A 19301-nucleotide genomic window follows, 5' to 3' on the forward strand; every position below is an offset into this window, starting at 1 on the left:
CCAATGGCATTGCTATCCACCTTGCCCCCATCTCACACTTTACCTCACATTTCAGGGATCAAATCACCCTGCTTCTGCAGTCTTCCTGAGGAAAAGTCGAATATGCTAAAGAGTATTCAATCAGAATCCTTTAAGCTTCCAAAGCAGCAAATCACTGTGGTTTTATATGGTGTCAGCTATGCATCAAAAAGAGCTATGCATTCCTATATCGTTGGCTCTATGTCAGCATGCTTGGTTGTTTTCCATCTCTCTCACCAGACACTGAAATATGCATCAAAGATATCCCCTTCCATAGATAGGTATGATGGATGACATCTTAGAGCAATGATCTTCCACCCGTGGGTCAGGACCTTCAGATGGGTCATGAAACTTTATAGCAGAGTTTCGTTCTGTGTTGCTTTTTGGTGGACTTGCTGGTAGTGCATATGCATAAACAGCAAGTGTACCATAGCACTTGCCTTTTTTGTATACATGTCAAGAAGAGCCGCAAAGTGAGGTCATACAGTAGTGAAAATGATTCCTTTTGAGCATAGGCAGATGGCAAGATCTGCCTCCCTGCAAAAGCTTTCACTTGTGTAGTTTGGCCCACCTACACTCTTCCTCTGCCAATCTGTCTGCTAGTGCTTTGTAAATGTTCTTGCAGAATAGTAACCCCTTCCCAGGGAAGCTATCCTTTTCTTTCTCCAGGCTTAATGATCACCCCTCACCCCCTTCAGTCAGTCAGTCAGTCTTGATCTGCACATATATTCAAAGTCCTTTCTTCCTGAGGAAGCTGATCTTTCACAGGTAGAGGAGCTCTGCCCTTTAACCGTTGGCAAGGTGCATTGGATGATGGGTCTGGGTGGGTAACTAGGCAAGACTGGGCTGGATGGGGAGAAAAAGAGAGAACAAAGGAAAGCTTTTGTGGGGAGGGGTGGCTCCTCCCTTTGTTTCACCTCCCTTTAAGGTAAAACAGCCGCTGTCATAAACTTCACAAGGACATCAGATGAGAACTATCATTGCATCTCCCTACCACTTTAAATGTATGCCTCCTGAGGAGACATATAGTTTCTACAAGGGTGACCATCTCTGCCTCCTGGGAACCTTTGTTATTTCCAGGCTATACATGTGAGGGATGTTTTGTGAGAGGGATCTTTGGAATTTTACTCTTGGAATGATACTTTCAGGAAAAGAAAGAACTTGGACACCAGATTCATAAATGTTATGGGATTTTATTAGTACATAAGCTCTAACGAGGACTTTCTCTTTTGATCACATGCAGAATTTCCAGCCCATGCCCCAGCACAGAAAAATACATTGACAGCATGTAGCTTAGCTCAACTTAAAATATCCTTGCCTAATCGAAGCATTATATTTGCTTAAAAGAACATAAAGCATAAGCAGCATGGAGCATGAAAAGCAACATATGAACATCGCAAGCGGCATATAAATCTCACCAATCCAAGAAAGGTAGTGCGGCACGTTCAAAGTTGGCCCAAAGGTGGCTTGATAGGAAAAGGCCTTCCCTCCATTACTTCCTTCCTTCAGATGAGAAAAGACAGGAAGTGAGGGAGAGAGGCTTTGGATTCACTCTGCCTGACTCCCATGGATATTCCCCTATTCTTATACTGTATTTGGTTTATCTGCCCACTCTTCTAACCCAGTCAGATACTTAACTACTCTTGGATTTCTACCAACTTGGTGACCTATCATTATCGGCAGATATTATACGGTCATGCAGTGCTTTTAGTGTAGAAAAAAATTGCATATCAGCAAGGCTTTTTAAATAGAAAAGGCCCAGCAGGAACTCATTTGCATATTAGACCACACCTCCTGGCATCACCATTGTTTTGCACAGGGCTTTTTTTGGTAGAGAAAGCCCAGCAGGAACTTATTTGCATATTAGAAGAAGATGATATTGGATTTATACCCTGCCCTATACTCTGAATCTCAGAGCGACTTACAATCTCCTTTACCTCCCCCACCCCACAACCCTGTAAAGTAGGTGGGGCTGAGAGAGCTCTTGCAGAAGCTGCCCTTTTCAAGGACAGTTCTGCAATAGCTATGGCTGACTCAAGGCCATTCTAGCAGTTGCAAGAGGAGGTGTGGGGAATCAAACCCGGTTCTCCCAGATAAGAGTATACGCACTTAACCACTGCATCAAACTGGCCACACTCCCTGACAGCAAGGCAGCTGGAACTGCGTTCCTGTGCATTCCTGCATATTAGGCTACACCACCTGGCCTGGGACCACGTGGCTGCTGCATGGCAGGTTGAGCCAGCCAGAGCCCTGGACAGCCCAAGAGGAGCTCTGCTCCTGTGGACTTTGGCAGAAAATAAGTCCTGTGGTCATGAAAAACACACATGTCCTGTCTGGGTTTCCCCTTGCCAAGGACACCACAACTCTACTGGGTCAAGTTGTCCCATTCCTAAACCCATTTCTGCTGTGGCCCAGAACAGTTGACATGGCCTGTCTCCTGACATCATCCATTTTAGAATCAAACCTTCTATGACAATCATTCTTCTTTATTTCTTAGTTCCTTCCCACCCAAAAAAACCCCACCCGTTTAGAGGGTTCCTGATTACTAGCAGTAATGGATACTATAGCAGGAGTGTCAAACATGTGGCCTGAGGGTCAGATCAGGCCCCGGAAGGCTCCTATCAGGCCCGTGAGCCTGCTTCCTTCTCCCTGTCTTGTTTCCTTCTGCATCATAGCTTGCTTTGCCAGGTTTGCTCAGTCACACAAGAGCTACAGAGCAAAGTGTCTATTTTCTCCACCGGCTGACCAGCACATGAAGCAACTTATGTAGAAAAACTAGCAATGCCCAGCCATTTCAAGTTCCCCCCTGGGTCTTAGGCTCAAAGCATTGACCATGAGATTTCTGTAATGGATGTCAATGAATCAAAAGTAGGTTTGCGACTTACAGATACACACTTGAACAGCATACTCAGTATTGCTGCAGCACAGACATTGTCTCCAGATTTTGATGCAGTAATTCAGAGCAAGAGGTATCGGTTATCAGAGACTGTTAAATAAACAAAATATTGCAAAAATGTTAACATTTAAAGCATTTTTTAAAAAAAAGTTTTTAAAAGCTCTTTGTGTTTTTCTGTCTCCTTCATAAAGTTTATATCACCACTACCTGGCATTACTTTTTATGACACACTTGGTCTGGCCCAACAAGGTCTGATCCAGCCCTCATAACAAATGAGTTTGACACCCCTGGTGTATAGTCTGCACAATATAAGTGTGTATTATATGCAAGCATCTGTAGCATTAACCCGCATGGCATAGCATAGCTTAATGATTCGTGATTACATCTAAGTGGAATTAAAAATGCTTCACTAAGCAATTTCAAACAAAGAAGGTGGATAAAGAGGCCTGTGTGCCATTCTGCTTTGGTCAGTGTTCAAATCTGTCCACAAACTGCTCCTCCCACTTTGCTTTTCAAACTCCCATCATCAGCTGTCTGGTCGTGAAGGCTTTTAAAGAAACCTTCTTATGGAGAAGAAACTTTATTTTACTTCCCCCATTCTGTGGGAAATTAGGGGGGTTTCTTTTAGAACTCTTTTTAAAAGTTTGATATCTCTCTCAGCTGGCAAAGGTTTATCTCTCCGGCCTGGTTTCTGATGCTTAGAGGTAAGTTGGCAGCATGTATCTGACTAATCATTAACCTGTTCTTGCTTCCCAGAGGGCCTGTCTGATTTCTGTTAGGAAAATTAAACTGCAGTTAAGCTGTTTTTTCCCTTTTTAAGCTATTATGATGATTTGTTAGGTTCCTTTTCCTCCTAGATTTCTCTATCTCCTCAAGGTGCTTATTAAAAATCTTTAAGGTGTATTAGAAATGTATGAATATAAAATTATAATTCCCATTATTCCCAGCCTCAAAAAACGCCACTTCCCTTGTTAGAGGCTTTTGGCAGTGATTCTTGTTGTTTGCATAGCTCAGACTTTGAACTTTGTAGTTGTCTTGATATTGGATCCTAGCCAGTATCTAATTGGGTTTTGGCTGGATGAAACAGTGAAATGTTTCACTATGTTTCTCTATGGAGTATAGCTTTTATTTGTTTTAAAATGGCTTTCGGTCTGTCTTGCTAGTTTTAGCCTAGGCCTTTCATAGTCTAACAGTCCATTTCCCACTATGCACTTCATAGCAGGGAATGACATGACATGTCAGGCTGTATTATATACTCTTTCTCCTTGAGAAGATTCCAGGACCCACCTCCAAGTAGGCCAGCTTACCTGTTTCTAATATGTGGAACAGTACAGAGACCACGAAGAAGAAAAACTTCAGTATAACTAATGTTCTTCAAGTGGTCATCTGTGCTGTCATATAATTTGCTCTCATTCTCCAGCATGGCAGCCAGCATGGTGTAGTGATTAAGAACAGCAGACTCTAATCTGGAGAACCAGGTTTGGTTCCCTAGTCATCCACATGGATCCTGCTGGGTGACCTTGGGCTAGTCACAGAGCTCTTTCAGCCCCACTTGCCTCACAAAGTGCCTGTTGTGGGGAGAAGGGAAAGTGATTGCAAGTTGCTTCGAGACTCCTTAGTGTAGAGAAAATTGGAGTATAAAAACCAGCTCTTCTTCTTCCACTACTGCCTTCTCAGTTCTTACATTGCTGGGTAATCTGAACAAACTGAGCAGAATGGCACTCCCAAAGCAGAAACTAAGAGGCAAAGTGCTCTCTGGGAGGGAATTTGAATGCCAGTTTCTGGGCCAAAACTCTAGAACTTTCCAGAGTTGCATCTGCACCAGTGTGATTGCACAGACAACCACTCGAAGAACATCAGTTACAGGTAAGTAACATGTGTTTTTTTTTTCTAGAGCCTCCCTTGGGTAACCAGATTATCCCTGTAGCTCAGTGTGACCCCAAGACCCAGGATCCTCAACCCCTCATCATAACCATGATTCCACCACCACCATCAGCACAGCGACCAAGCCTCATAAATGCACCCATCAAACAGCATCCACCCCCATTCCATGGGCAGCTCAAAGGAGAATTCCCTGAGAAACAAAATGAAGGTATGGGGCAGTGATGTAGGCGCAGAAGACTGGCAAAGCTTGCTATGGGATGGCATGGGAAGTGAGCATTAGGACTTAACGAACGCTGCCAAATCAAGAAGATAAAATGTGTGAAATAGGACTGAATTCTGGATACTTATTCTCCATCTTCAGAATGTTGGTCAGATGCCATATATGTAATACATTTGTATATCTGTACAGTTTAATCTATCAAATAATATGGCTTCTCGTCATCTTGTTTCTCACAAAACTACATAGAAAATCTCTCATCTCTTAGTGACTAGCAAGGAGAGCCAGCTATAACTGTATAGGTGCAATATTTTGCATGTATAGTTATTAATGATCTTTGTTTTATCTTCTCTACAGGCACCTCTGTTTCATCGTTCTTTCCACCTGCTCTTCGAATCAGACGGCACAGGTACTGTATCAGTTTTCTTCCTTGGCACCATGACAGCTAGTTAAATGGCACATTTCATTTTTAGTCTTAAGGCCCTTTTGTGTCTTATGCTCTTTCGGGTCCCTAATGGCCTGTCAACACCTTTCCCGGCGCTTGCCAAATGTTTTTAGAAAGTAGGTGGGGCAAGGTGGGATTTTTCCCAGCAAGGCTTATGATTGGCCACTGGAGATTTCCTTGACTGTGCAGATTTTAAAAAAAATGTTGCTTTGGCAGCAGCTGCTTCCAGAACACAGGGGTCTTTACTGTGTGATTTAAGGTAAGCTGTGGTAGCTATTTTGTGGCTGGTTGCAGTTCCTGTGGCAGGTATTTTGTTGCTGTGTCAAAATTCCGAAACTGCCTTTGGGCTCTAAAAGTGTGGGGACTCCTCATCAAGAGATATTTGGAGTGAATAAAAAAACTATGGAGCAGTTTAAGATTTTAAAACGGAAACTTGAAAAAGTGTCAATCAGAAATGAGGATTTTTGCCATTGTAATGGAACTGCACTTATGCTCAAGTGTATTGGTCTTAAATTGTCACTGTGCAAATAATTGGGATTTTATTGACATCTGATCTTTTAGCATTTATTCCATAGAATTTTTTGATGAAGATTTTCAAGTAGTAATTACTGTTGCAAATCTATCAGTTACACAAAGACAATTTGGGCAGGTCATTGGAATAAATCTACTACTCCACCAGTGTGGAAACAGCTTGTCACAGCATTGGATTCAGCTGAAATGGACACTTCAAATAATGTAAATATTGTGGGTAAACTGAGTTGCTGTCATCTATTTTTGGAATTCTGGGCATATAAATATTTAAAGCCCTATATGGCCGAGGACCAGCCTACCTAAGGGACCGTCTCTCCCCATATGAACCCCAGAGGGCACTGAGGTCAGTGGGTAAAAACAAAATGACCATCCCTGGACCGAGAGAGGTCAAACTCCAAAACACCAGAGCACGGGCCTTTTCAGTTGCGGCACCTGCACTGTGGAACCAGCTTCCAGAGGAAGTGCGGGCCCTGCGGAACCTTGACCAGTTCCGCAGGGCCTGCAAGACCGCCCTTTTTAGACAAGCCTATAATGACATCGACTGCTGAGTTGCCTGGTACAAAGAACCGCCATCTATAATATTATCTAAACTGGCAGAACCAGCAGCAGAACAGTCTTATTGCTGCCAGATATATATATACATATAGTGTAACTTAAATTATGTATTTTTAATTTAACTAACTGGTTTTTATATGTTTAATTTTAATTGTTAAATCCAAAGTTTTATTATTTATGTTAACGTATGAGCTGTTGTTAGCCGCCCTGAGCCGCCTAGGCGGGGAGGGCGGGATAGAAATAAAAGCTATTATTATTAATATTCTATTTTAAAGGCACCTTTTTGATGATGCATTTTAATTATTCATAACACACACACATCTATAGATAGATTTTTTTTTCATATCACATTGAATGATGACTCTCCAAGTAGGAAAAAAATGTTCCTTGTTGTGGCTTCTGTGCACCCTTAAACTGTGTGCACACAGGCCAGCTGCAGAAAAGATTTCCAAAGCTTTCTAGAAGACTAGGAGTGCCTCTTCTCTCTCTGGCACTTTCCTGCCAAAACTATCCCATGACCAGGAAGAGAACTCCTTCAGTTCTCTTTGTGCCACTGCAAATAAAGTATCTCAGTTGCTCTCCTCCATTGCTTCCTCACTGTTTCCTCATCTGCACGGAAGCAGAGAGAAGGGTGCTCCAAAGAGTGACGAGAAGAGCACAAAAGATTTGTGGATGTTCTCTCCCCTCATTGGTGGATCTGTATAATATGGGATGTAAAAGGAAGATACAAATGATCCTAAGGGACCCTTCACATCTGGGCCATTTGCTATTTGAGATCTTACCGTCAGGTAGACGATATAGAGTGTTGAAGGCTAGGACAAACAGATTTAAGGACAGTTTCTATCCAAGTGCTGTGGTTAGGTTAAATGCAGGGTTATGAATGATTATTTGTTTTAGATGTATTTAAATGGTTTTAGATGTATTTAAATAGTTTATGAATATGTGTGTTTGATGTGTTGGTATGTTTGTGGAAGAGCACCTCATTTCGTTGCTCTCTTTTTGTTGAGAACAATGACAATAAATTTATCCATCTATCTATCTCATTCTTGAGGCTGAGGAGACTTGTTTCTCAAAAATTTATCTCAAAAGAAAAGTTTCTGGATTTCCGTTTTGTCATTATGGCTCAAAAGGAGCCTTCTCATGATTGTGTCAACTGTGGCTTTAAAATGGTGCTGATAAACACCTCATTCTCTTGTCTTATCTGCCTGTGTGCTCTTTCTGTCATCAATTTACCTTGAAGGCATGATTTGATAACAGCTGGTTTCAAAAGGGCTCTTTTTAAAAAAAAAGGCTTTGGCTGAGTGGCAGCCTAAATAAAAGACACCTTCCTCCTTCCTGGCGAAGTATGGTTTCACAGATCCTTGGATTTACCAGCTCTTTTCAGAGGCTTTGACTGCATGCCAGCCTTCCCGTTCTTTAGTTGCGCCAGTTCTGAAGGGAGAAATGTGGAGGGGTTGCCTGATAGAATCTAGAATTCAGAATGGCTCTATTCTAAAGCTTCGGCAGCAGCCTGCCTCTCTGAAGGAATCCCTCCACCACCCTTGGTTCCATGAGAGCCCTCCGTTCCTCCAAGCTGAAAATCCTGAAGGTTTGGGTTGGTGTAGCCTTGGATTTCTCAAGGGCTGTTTTCCACGTCAGCCTGAATAAAGGCACTCCCAGCTGCCTTGGTTCTGAAGTGAGAAACCTGGAGGTGTGGCCTGATAGGAGCCTCTTTTAAAGGATTTGGTTATGTGCATGCCTGAATGAATGAGCCCCTGTCTGGCTACCTTCAGTTCTAAGGTGAGATCCCTGGAGGTGAAAGGTATGATTCACTGTATTGGGACTGCCTTGGCTTCAGGGTCAGAACTCCTTCTCTGTTGATCTTGGCTTTCTCTTACTATTACTAATATCTAGTTCCAAAGGCCAACACAGTGACACAGTGGCCTTGGCTCTACCATCTTGCTGCTGTCTCTGATCACTGATCTGAGGGGTTTCTGGCACAGGTGCTGTTTCAAGGAGAGGCAGGGCTTGCTATTGCCACCTCTGTGGGAAACGTTCAGCAAGTATGCTTTTGGGAAGCAAACCTAAGCCTTTTGCTTCTCCTCACAATTCCTTTGGAACTATTAGTGATGGTTTGGGGCACCTTGGCTGCTTGTTTTTCAATACTGATGATAAACCTGCACCTCTAAGGCCAGTCCTTTTGTAGACAATTTTTCCCTGTCAGTTTTATGTGTCCCCGCACTCTCTTCTTCCTACCAGAGTTCTCAGTCTGACTGCTGCTTCTGGGAGAGATCTTATTTCAACATTGCGTGCCCCAACTCGTTTGTTCATTTATTTCATTTCTATCCCTTATGGAATGGCCTGCCCTAGGAGGTCAGGAAGGCTTCTGCTCTCCTGGCTTTCTACAAACTATGCAAAACTGAATCATTCAAGAAAGCTTTTCTGTGCAGGCAATAAAGTGGTACTGTATAAATGAGGGATTGTGGTCTATGCTACTGTGTTTAGCTTTCTGAAACTAGGGATCCTACTGTGTAATTTTTGTATAATTTAATGGGTTATGTTAAGGCTTATGCTTAGCTTTGCTTCAGTTCTGTTTTTAGATTTCTAATTGGTTCCACAATCCTAATCCTATTGTACTGTTTATTGAATACCCCATCCTGTGATTTTATTGACTCATTCTGTGTAAACCATTTTGAGTCCAAGGGAGAAAGGCTGGCTATAAATGATGGGAATACTAGTAAATAATAACTGGGTTCAAACTGTCTCCAGAGTGATTCCTATGTGACACCATTTGTAGTAAGAGCCAGGGGTTAGAGCAATGGGCTAGGATCTGGGAGACCCAGCTTCAAATGTCATCCTGCCTAAAAAACTTGCTTGGACCCATCTCATTCTCTCAAACTGACCTGCCTTGTGGGATTCTAGTGAGGATGAAATAGAAAAATGCAAAATGTTATAAGGTACTTTGCGTCCCTGCCGGGGAGTAAAATGGGGTACAGAAATTCCATACCCATTTTTTTTAAAGGACATCTTAGGTTTTTAATCAAAACAGGTGCCCTCTGGGACAAAGTCTTTGACATGGAAACTGTCATTAAATTGACTACTATTACAGCCTTTACTAAAAATATGCTTGATTCATAAAAAAACAAAAGAGGATCCCTGCTGGGGCAAATCGGTGGCCATCTAGTCCAGCATCCTGTCCCACACAGTGGCCAACCAGTTCGTCTGTAAGTCCAGTGACTGGGCATAGAGGCCAAGGACTTCCTCTAAAGTTGCCTTCTGGCATTGATATTTAAATGTTTACTGTCTCTGGACATGGAGGTTCCCTGTTGTCACTATAGCTACTGATAGACCTATCCTGCATGTATCTATCCAGTCCCCTTTTACATCTATCTATGCCTGTGAAAACAAAACCAGGAGCTGACTGTGGCTCAGATCATGAGCTACTAATTGTTAAATTCAGGCTTAAACTGAAGAAAGTTGGTAAAACCACTAGGCTATTCAGGTTTGACCTAGATTACATCCCTTACGAATATACAGTGGAGGTGAAGAACAGGTTTAAGGGATTAGATTTAATAGACAGAGTGCCTGAAGAACTCTAGACAGAGGTTTGTGACATTGTACAGGAGGCAGCAATCAACATCATCCCAAAGAAAAAGAAATGCAAAAAAGCAAAGTGGCTGTCTGATGAGGCTTTATGAATAGCTGGGGAAAGAAGGAAAGCAAAAAGCAAAGATGAAAAGGAAGGATTTACCCAACTGGATGCAGATTTCCAAAGAACAGCAAGGAGAGATAAAGAGGCCTTCCTAAATGAACAATGCACAGTAATAGAGGAAAACAACAGAAAGACTACAGATCTATTCAAGAAAATTGGAGAAATCAAGGGAATGTTTCATGCAAAGTTGGCCATGATAAAGAACAGAAATGGTAGGGACCTAACCAAAGCAGAAGAGATTAGGAAGAGGTGGTAAGAATACACAGAAGAACTATACAAGAAGGACCTCAGTGTCCTTGACAATCATGATGGTGTGATTGCTGAACTTGAGCTAGAAATCCTGGAGTGTGAAGTCAAATGGGCCTTAGAAAGCATTACTAACAACAAAGCTAGTGGAGTTGACTGTATCCCAGCTGAGTTATTAAAAGTCCTAAAAGATGATGCTGTTAAAAGTGCTGTACTCACTATGCCAGAAAATTTGAAACATGCGACAATGGCCACAGGATTGGAAAAGGTCAGTTTATATTCCAATCCCAAAGAACGGCAACGGCAAAGAATGTACAGACTGTTGCACGATTGCACTCATTTCACATGCTAGCAATGTCATGCTCGAGATCTTACAAGCTAGGCTTCAGCAGTATGTGGACAGAAGAAGTACAAACTGCGTTTTGAAGAGATAGAGGAACTAGAGATCAAATTGCCAATATTTGCTAGATTACGGAGGAAGCAAGGGAGTGCCAGAAAAACATCTACTTTTGCTTCATTGACTATGCTGAAGCCTTCAGCTGTGTGGATCACAACAAACTGTGGCAATTCCTTAAAGCAAGGGTGTCAAACTCATTCGCTATGAGGGCCAGATCTGACCTCATCCGTCAGTCCCCTGCCACTCATTACTGCTCTGTTCAAGCAGTGTCTGCTGCTGCCACCGTCACTCCAGCTTTTGTGGCTGGCTGGGTTTTGTGGGGGGTGGGTGGGTCTCATTTTGCACCACTGTTCCTTTGCTGTCTGCAGACCTACCATTGCTATGGTGACCCAGGCCTGGGCACTGCTGCAGTGTGCCCTCCTGGCCAGCCATGCCTCTTGTGTGCCTTTGGGCAGCTGCTATCCTCTCAGGGCTGAAAGTCTCAATTGAGCCAGGAGGGAGGAGGTGGGGCCAGCAGTGAGGAGTGGCGGTTGGCTGGCTGGCTGGCAGGGAGATGGCCGAGCAGGCAAATAGATGAGCAGAGTGCCCACAATTGCTCCAGCACCCTTGGAGAGAAACTGAGCAGGTAGCCCGAGCTGCAGGAGGAGGAAGCCGAGGAAAGACTACTTACTTGTGGGTTACCAACATTGGAGCAGGTGCAGAAAATTACTTCCCCCGGAGCAATTTGCCACAAGCCATTCATTGAGAAGGGAGGGATTCTCTGTTGCAGGCCAGGTTGCTGGAACTTGGAGAGAGGAGTTTATGCTCCTGACTGCTTCTGTTGGCTCCCAACCTGCCCCCCCCCCCCCCGGCTCCAGGGTGTGAAGAAAGAGAATTTTGAAAACCTTGTCCATTCCTTGCACAGACTCAAAGCCAATGTTCCCCTTTAAGCTGCAGAGTCTTGTGAGCAAAAAATTCTACTTTGTGAGCTACTGGCACTGAAGTTGTGAGCGACTGCATAAATTATTGTGCTCTGGGGTCATCCTTCCTGAGCTAAGACAAAAGTGTGTGAGCTGGAGGTTAAAAATCTGTGAGCTAACACACTCAGCTCAGAGGGAACATTGTTTGCAGCTTTCATTGCCTCTACCAGGCAGAAAAGACAGGGCGCCAAGTTTGAGTCCAGTGGCACCTTTAAGACCAACAAAGTTTTAATTCTGGGCAAAACCTTTCATGCTTAGCCTGCACACTTCTTCAGACAGGGCTACTCTCCTGAATCTAGTAGGCACCATTACCACGCAGGGCATACTTAGTCCCCTTTAAGACTGGTCACTGAATCCTAAGCCTTTTAGATATAAATAAGCGCTGATGAAAACCACAAGGCTTAATTCACCAAGCAGCGCAGCAGTCGTGAGGAGGGCTTACTCCCAGGTAGACCCTGGCAGGTGTCCTTGGTTCCTGGGGGATCCGTGGCTGAAAGCCCAGCCCCCTGGCCCACCTAGAGAAAAAATTCTGCCTGTGGCCCCACCAAATTTGAAATCCTAACTGTGGGCTTTGTCTCAGGGCTGGGCATGTTTTGTCCATGTGCAAGATGCCAGGTTTCTGATCATTGAACTTCACAAAAATCCTTTAAATTCCTTCATCTAGCCGCTGTAGTGATTTCCTCTACATGAAAAAGTAAAAGTTCTGCAGTCTGCTGTCTTGTGTCCACAACTCACAGGTTTCTTACAATTGCACATCTATATCACTTGGTGGGCTAAGACCCAAGATCTTCCCCACCTCTCAACTGTCTTCCCTATTAGTCTATTCAGTTCTACTCTCCCTAGAACAGAAAAGAGTGCTATTTTGAGTCATTCTTATGTGTTAAGGGCACCTGGAAAAGCCTATCTTTAGGCCCAGGTCACGCAGTTATGTGTATTATAGTCTTTAAACTTTTGCTTGGCTGCCTGGTTCATAAACCTCTCAACCCTTCATGAAGAGAATGCTCTACCTTTGGTATGGAAGCTGTAAGTGACAGAATTCCAGTGTTCTCTTTGTTTGGGATTATACCTTGGCACAGGGGTGTCAAACCTTTGGCCCATGGGCTGCAACTGGCCTTTCCCAGTGGTTTAATCAGGCCCACTGCTCTTTTCTCCCCCCCCCCTCATCTGCACCCTTTGAAACTTCAAGGCTGACCAAGTTCCCAGCTCCTTCTGCCTTGTCTTTGCTTGCTTCTGCAGGAAGCTCTTCTGTGCTTGAAACCTGCAAATAAAATGTGGAATGGATATTCAAAGAAGCAGCAGAAGCGGAGGAGGAGGAGGGGATTGGATTTATACTCTGCCTAGGCTTGCCAATTCCCAGGTCCGAGCGGGGGTTCTTCTGTTTTCCCAGGCTCCTTCCCGCCCCCAGTCAGCTGGCCGGCAGGGGGAAGCCCTGCCCCCAAAGCCATCATGTGACTTTCCCCCTCCGGAGGCTCCAGTCTCCAATTGGAAAGGCTTCCTCTTGGGATGGGGTGTCTGTGTTACTTGGAAGAAGTTGGCTGCAACTCGTGAATAGAGAGGCCAATCCCTCACTTCAGAGTCGCCAGAAACTGGGGGGGGGGGGACGTCTGCTGAGCACTTCATTATTCCCTATGTGGAGATCGATTCTCATAGGGTATAATCGGGAATTGATCTGGAGGTTTCGGGGGCTCTGGGGGAGTTGTTTTTTGAGGTAGAGGCACCAAATTTTCAGTATAGCATCTAGTGCATTTCCCCAAAATACCCCCCCACGTTTCAAAATGATTGGACCATGGGGTCCAATTCTATGAGCCCCAAAAGAAGGTGCCCATATCCTTCATTATTTCCTATGGAAGGAAGACATTTAAAAAGGTGTGCTGTCCCTTTAAATGTGATAGCCAGAACTCCCTTGGAGTTCATTTATGCTTGTCACACCCTTGTTCCTGGCTCTGCCCCAATGTCTCCTGGCTCCACCCCCAAAGTCCCCAGATATTTCTTGAATTGGACTTGGCAACCCTAACTCTGCCCTTTACTACCCGAAGGAGTCTCAGAGTGGCTAACAATCTCCTTTCCCGTTCCTTCCCCACAACAGACACCTGAGAAAGTTCTGACAGAAACTGTTTTTGAGAGAATAGCTCTGACAGAGTTAAGACTGACCCAAGGTCACTCCAGCAGTTGCATATGGAGGAGTGGGGAATCAAACCCGGTTCTCCCAGATAAGAGTCAGCACACTTAACCACTACACCAAATTGGCTGTCCCTGGGAGTAATCTACCTGGGTCCAGAGACCTTAATGGAAAACCCGTTTTGTGTTTTCCTTGCAAATTTGTCTGTGCTGCAATGTATTTTAATGGAGTGGAGCTCAAGTAGTTTAATTTTCCAGTGTTTGTATGGCCAGTTGAAGCTGTTGCTTGCTGGAGTTGTCTCCTTGATGCTGAATGGAGCTAACAGCTGGTGCCTAATGAATACTCTAACCTGGGAACCCACAGCCAAAAGGGGATATTACATTGGAGAGCCATTGCCAATCTGAGTAGATTTGGGGGGCAGGGGAGCGGGAAGAGAAGCTTGCATTGCCCAGCCATTTTATCTTTTCCTAGGCTCAGAGCATTTTATATTTTTAGTTTATATGTTTAGTTTCTGCTGCGATCCTTGTGCTTTTTCGTGACTTTTTATTTTAAAAATTGCATTGCCAAATCCCACTATTCCCCCACCTTTCAATTTTAAATAAAATATTGCAAGAGTTTTAAGCAAGTTTGTATTTCAAGTAAAAAATGTGTTTGTATCCTTTATAAAGTTTATATCTCTGCTACCTGGCATTACATTTTATGACATGCATGGTCTGGTCCCACAAGTTCCATTTATGTCAGATCCGGCCCTCGTAACAAATGAGATCAAGACAATGGCCTTAGCAGTTTTATGAAATACACAGCAATTAGGGTAGCCCACGTGATTGGTGGTTGGTGGTTGAAGAGCAACCCTTTTTATCCCGTTGATTGATTTTCCCTGTCAGTCTTTAGTTGATCTTTATTTTACTAAGTTAGCTTTTTTGGCTTCCACAGGTACAGTTTCTTGCATTTTTACAAACCTGTATGTGACGCTGTGATGGAATTTGGTTTTTTTGGTGGATATTTCACCTTTCGGAGGATGCCCAGACTACCTTTGCAAAACAAGTATTTTTTTCCCCCCCTTTCATAGATCCATGTGGTGGAATCCCGAAGTACCTTCTGTGACCTTAATGCTGCGCAAAGGTCTTTCTTTGAAATCTCAAATCACTCAGGACAAGCTGTGGAGTCTGAGTCAAAGCAGATCACAAGTACTTTCTAACCAAGAATTCAAATGGAAACCCCTGAAAATTGACCGACTGCTGCTAGGAGTAGAGAATGAGCGCCATCATGTCACAGTCAAGAGAGCACCAAAGGAGAGTGGTGGAAAACATGCCTCGCTAGAGCCGACAGTGGCTGGTCCCAAGTCAAGGGCAGTGCTGTTCCCATGAAATCATTGACTCTGAATAATTTACACTGTACACTACGGTTAAAAGGACTGCAGACACCGCAAGTATTTTGCTACAGAGTCTGCTGCATTTGGCAAAAGAAAATTTGAAGCCTTTGTGAAGAGAATGGTCAATGTTCATTCATCTCTATAGGTGTATATGTGAGATTAACTGATAAAAAAAGTGCAAGATAACTCTTGAGTTCAATATTTCAGGGGTAACACAGGGTTCCCAACTCCATATTTTCTTTATAAGTAATATTTGGGGAAGGGACTTTTGCGAGGGAAAACTGACAAATGGGAGGGAGTGCTTAATATTGCTTGCTCAGATTCTCCCCTACTGTCCCTTCTGCACATATTTTTTTCATGGCTTTCCAGCTGGACTCTAAAACTAGAAATGAATAGAAGAGTGATCTGTAGGGGAGAATTGTGTGTACATAATGAGATTATATACAATTTTCCTCTACAAATGCCTTCTCCACGCCCACACTTATTTGTCAAATGTGGGGCTGGGGAAGCGATGTTTAACAGATCATTCTGTTCTTATTTATTTCTTTTTAAAAGTATCCTTAAATTGTGGGGGTTTTATGTTAAAATATGAAATCCCAGTAACTCTTGTGTGAATTTTAGTTTTCATAGGTAGTTGGGCAGTAGTGAGTACTGTTATAACAGAACACATTTTCTAGTACAATATTGGGGATGGATCCAGGCAAAACTTTCCACTAACAAAAATCTCCACCGCTTCCCTCCTTCCCACTGCAGATCCCCTCACGTTCTCCAGGCTCCCTGTCCTCCAGGAGTGGCATTTAATGGAGATCAGTGGGTGGGAGGAGGTCGGAAAGTTCCACTGTATTGATGGGAAATATAGTCTGGATCCAACTCGGGAACTGTGCAGGGAATAACTGAAGTTGCATTTTCAGAATTGTAGTGGTATGTCAGATGTCCAGCTCTCAGGGAAGGTCTTGGCTACCTGACATCCTGTCTTCAATCAGCCTCTGCTAATACTGTATTTTGTAATTTTCTTGGTGTCCTTTGTCTCAGAGATGAAATTGTATGTTGTGTGAACAATAAAGGGCTTAATAAAAGGTGTTGATGGTGCGGCTCTATTTTTCAGAATGTCTACAATGGTCATTAAAAAATTCTTAGTGTCATATAAAGAGGCAAAAACTAAATAGAAAAGGTTCATGTAGCTACCTGTTAAAAGGTATTTCACTAGGTATAACTGGATTACAAACTGTAACCTATTAATGATTTTACCAGAGTGCCTACAGAAACTAAGCATAGGGCTCAGAATTTATTAGTAAACCCTGATGCCCTTTTGTAAGTGAGCAAATTATTCAGGTGTAACAGTGGTCCCCAACCTTTTTGGCACCAGGTTTAGTGGAAGACAATTTTTCCATGGACTGGGTGGGGGTGAGGATGGTTTCAGGATGATACAATTGTTAACTTTATTTCTATTACTTTGCAATATATAATGAAATAATTATACAACGCACAGCCCAGTTGCTAACAGGCCGTGGACTGGTACTAGGGTTGCCAATCCCCAGGTGGGGGCAGGGGATCCCCCAGTTTGGAGACCCTCCCCCCACTTCAGGGTCGTCAGAAAGCGGGGGGAGGGGAGGGAAATGTCTGCTGGTAACTCTATTATTCCCTATGGAGATTTATTCCCATAGAAAATCATGGAGAATTCATCTGCGGGTATCTGGGGCTCTGTTGTTCGGGGTAGAGGCACCAAATTTTCAGTATAGCGTCTAGTGCATCTCCCCAAAATACCCCCCAAGTTTCAAAAAGATTGGACCAGGGGGTCCAATTCTATGAGCTCCAAAAGAAGATGCCCCTATCCTTCATTATTTCCTATGGAAGGAAGGAATTGAAAAGGTGTGCCATCCCTTTAAATGTGATGGCCAGAACTCCCTTTGGAGTTCAACTATGCTTGTCACAGCCTGATCTTGGCTCCACCCCTAATGTCTCCTGGCTCCACCCCCAAAGTCCCCAGATATTTCTTGAATTGGACTTGGCAACCCTAACTGGTACTGGTCCATGGCCCAGGTGTTGGGGACCCCTAAGGTATAAGAACTAAGTGACCCTGTGCTCCCACTTACTTTGGTCACCAATTTTGGATTAGAAACCAGCAAAAGAAATCTCAATGTGCCTGAACTGTAAATGAGAAACAAGACTGCTGAGCTATTATATAGATCATTATAGACAGACTCAGTAATGGCAATGAAGGGGCACTGAAGATTTGTGGGCCACTTCTAGCCAGGTTCCCACAAATAACCTGGACGCTTGAAGTCTAATCCCAGTTCTTTCATAACTGGTAAGTTTCTGCAAGCATTTCACATCTATGGAAGACTTACAACATTTTCTTTAATAAAATCCAAATCCTAGTCAAGCATGTCTTACAACTTCCTTAATTCTTTAAGAATGAATATCACTAACTTAACTGTGAAGAACAACCATCTAATGAAACAAAGTAGGAGTCCAATAGCACCTTTAAGACCAACGAAGTTTTATTCAGAATGTAAGCTTTCGTATGCATGCATACTTCATCAGACAAATGCATGCATACGAAAGCTTACAGTCTGAATAAAACTGTTGGTTTTAAAGGTGCTACTGGGCTCCTACTTTGTTCTACTGCTTCAGACCAACACCTGGATCTATCAACAATCTAATAAGCAAGAGACCATAGAACTCACACTATCAGTAAAAATAACATAAAATTATTGCTTTCCTTATCATTTTCAAAGAGATACTTCTGAATTAAGGGCTGTTGTAACTGACACGGAATATGTTAAATGAAACTTTATGATGGATTTTTTAGTTTTTCTTTTAAAAGCTGGTTAACATCAATGCCCACTCATCTACTAGAATCTACTAAAAACTGAATATTCTGTCGAGAAGGCAGTGCATGAACTGATGATAGGAACTATATAGCACACACCCCTTTAGGAATTTATGCACAGAAATTGTGTTTTCTCAGTTATACAACAATAGTAAAGACTACTGTGCAGTAACAGAATACCTCTGGAGAGCCAGTTTGGTGTAGTGGTTAAGTGTGTGGACTCTTATCTGGGAGAACCGGGTTTGATTCCCCACTCCTCCACTTGCACCTGCTAGCATGGCCTTGGGCCAGCCATAGCCCTGGCAGAGGTTGTCCTTGAAAGGGCAGCTGCTGTGAGAGCCCTCTCAGCCTCACCCACCTCACAGGGTGTTTGTTGTGGGGGAGGAAGGTAAAGGAGATTGTGAGCCGCTCTGAGACTCTTCGGAGTGGAGGGCGGGATATAAATCCAATATCATCTTCTTCTCTCAAATTAGTTAGCTTTCTTTTAGAGTTATTGATCTTACAGTTTTTAAATTGTTTTACATCCTATTATTCAATGTTGTAAACCACCCCTTTGCAGGAAGGGTGGGATAAAAGTCAAATAAATAAAATATACAGTCTTGTCAGCTTCACTAATTCAGATTTTCTTCATTGCTCCTCTTGCCTAGTTTATCAGGAAGAAAAGATTATTAGTTTGCTGGTCCTGTTCTGAGATGGGTGCCAGGGTGGGGGTTTAAAGTGTATACCTACACTGTAATGACAAGAAAGCAAAGAACAAAGGCTTTTCTTCTACATGTCAATTTCACTGGCCAACAGGAGGCCTTGTGGTGCCTTTAAAAGCAGGGGAAAGCACAATTTGTAATGTGTATTTACTGAAGCAAGGATAGATTCCTATGTGTCAAGTGCTTTCAAATGCATGCCTGAGTCTAACATAAATGACTTTCTTGTTACAGCATACTTAAAGAATAAAAAGGTCAGAGTACAAAGTGAAATAGGAGTAGAACTAGAATGTAGATTAGCAGCAACAGTTGCTTTGTTAGGGTGGGGTTTTGCATTCCTACTAAGATAAATGCATCCCATTAAATTCAACAAGACTTCCTTCCTAGAAAGCCCCATAGGCAACAAAATCCTTCATTTCTGTCAGTCATAAAAATCTTTT

General features: G+C 43.1%; 1 protein-coding gene across 1 annotated transcript in view; it reads left to right on the plus strand.

The window, feature by feature from the left end:
* Positions 1 to 16406, plus strand: part of AGBL2 (AGBL carboxypeptidase 2) — a 48128-nt gene extending 31722 nt beyond the window's left edge. Inside the window, exons 17-19 of the mRNA XM_060262213.1 lie at positions 4809 to 5006; positions 5373 to 5424; positions 15028 to 16406. Of these exons, the coding sequence (XP_060118196.1) occupies positions 4809 to 5006; positions 5373 to 5424; positions 15028 to 15325 (548 nt within the window). The 3' untranslated portion in view covers positions 15326 to 16406. The remainder of the gene's footprint in view (positions 1 to 4808; positions 5007 to 5372; positions 5425 to 15027) is intronic.
* The last annotated feature ends 2895 nt before the right edge of the window (positions 16407 to 19301 follow it).

Source organism: Heteronotia binoei, chromosome 21, assembly GCF_032191835.1.
Source record: "Heteronotia binoei isolate CCM8104 ecotype False Entrance Well chromosome 21, APGP_CSIRO_Hbin_v1, whole genome shotgun sequence".
Lineage (NCBI taxonomy): Eukaryota > Metazoa > Chordata > Lepidosauria > Squamata > Gekkonidae > Heteronotia > Heteronotia binoei.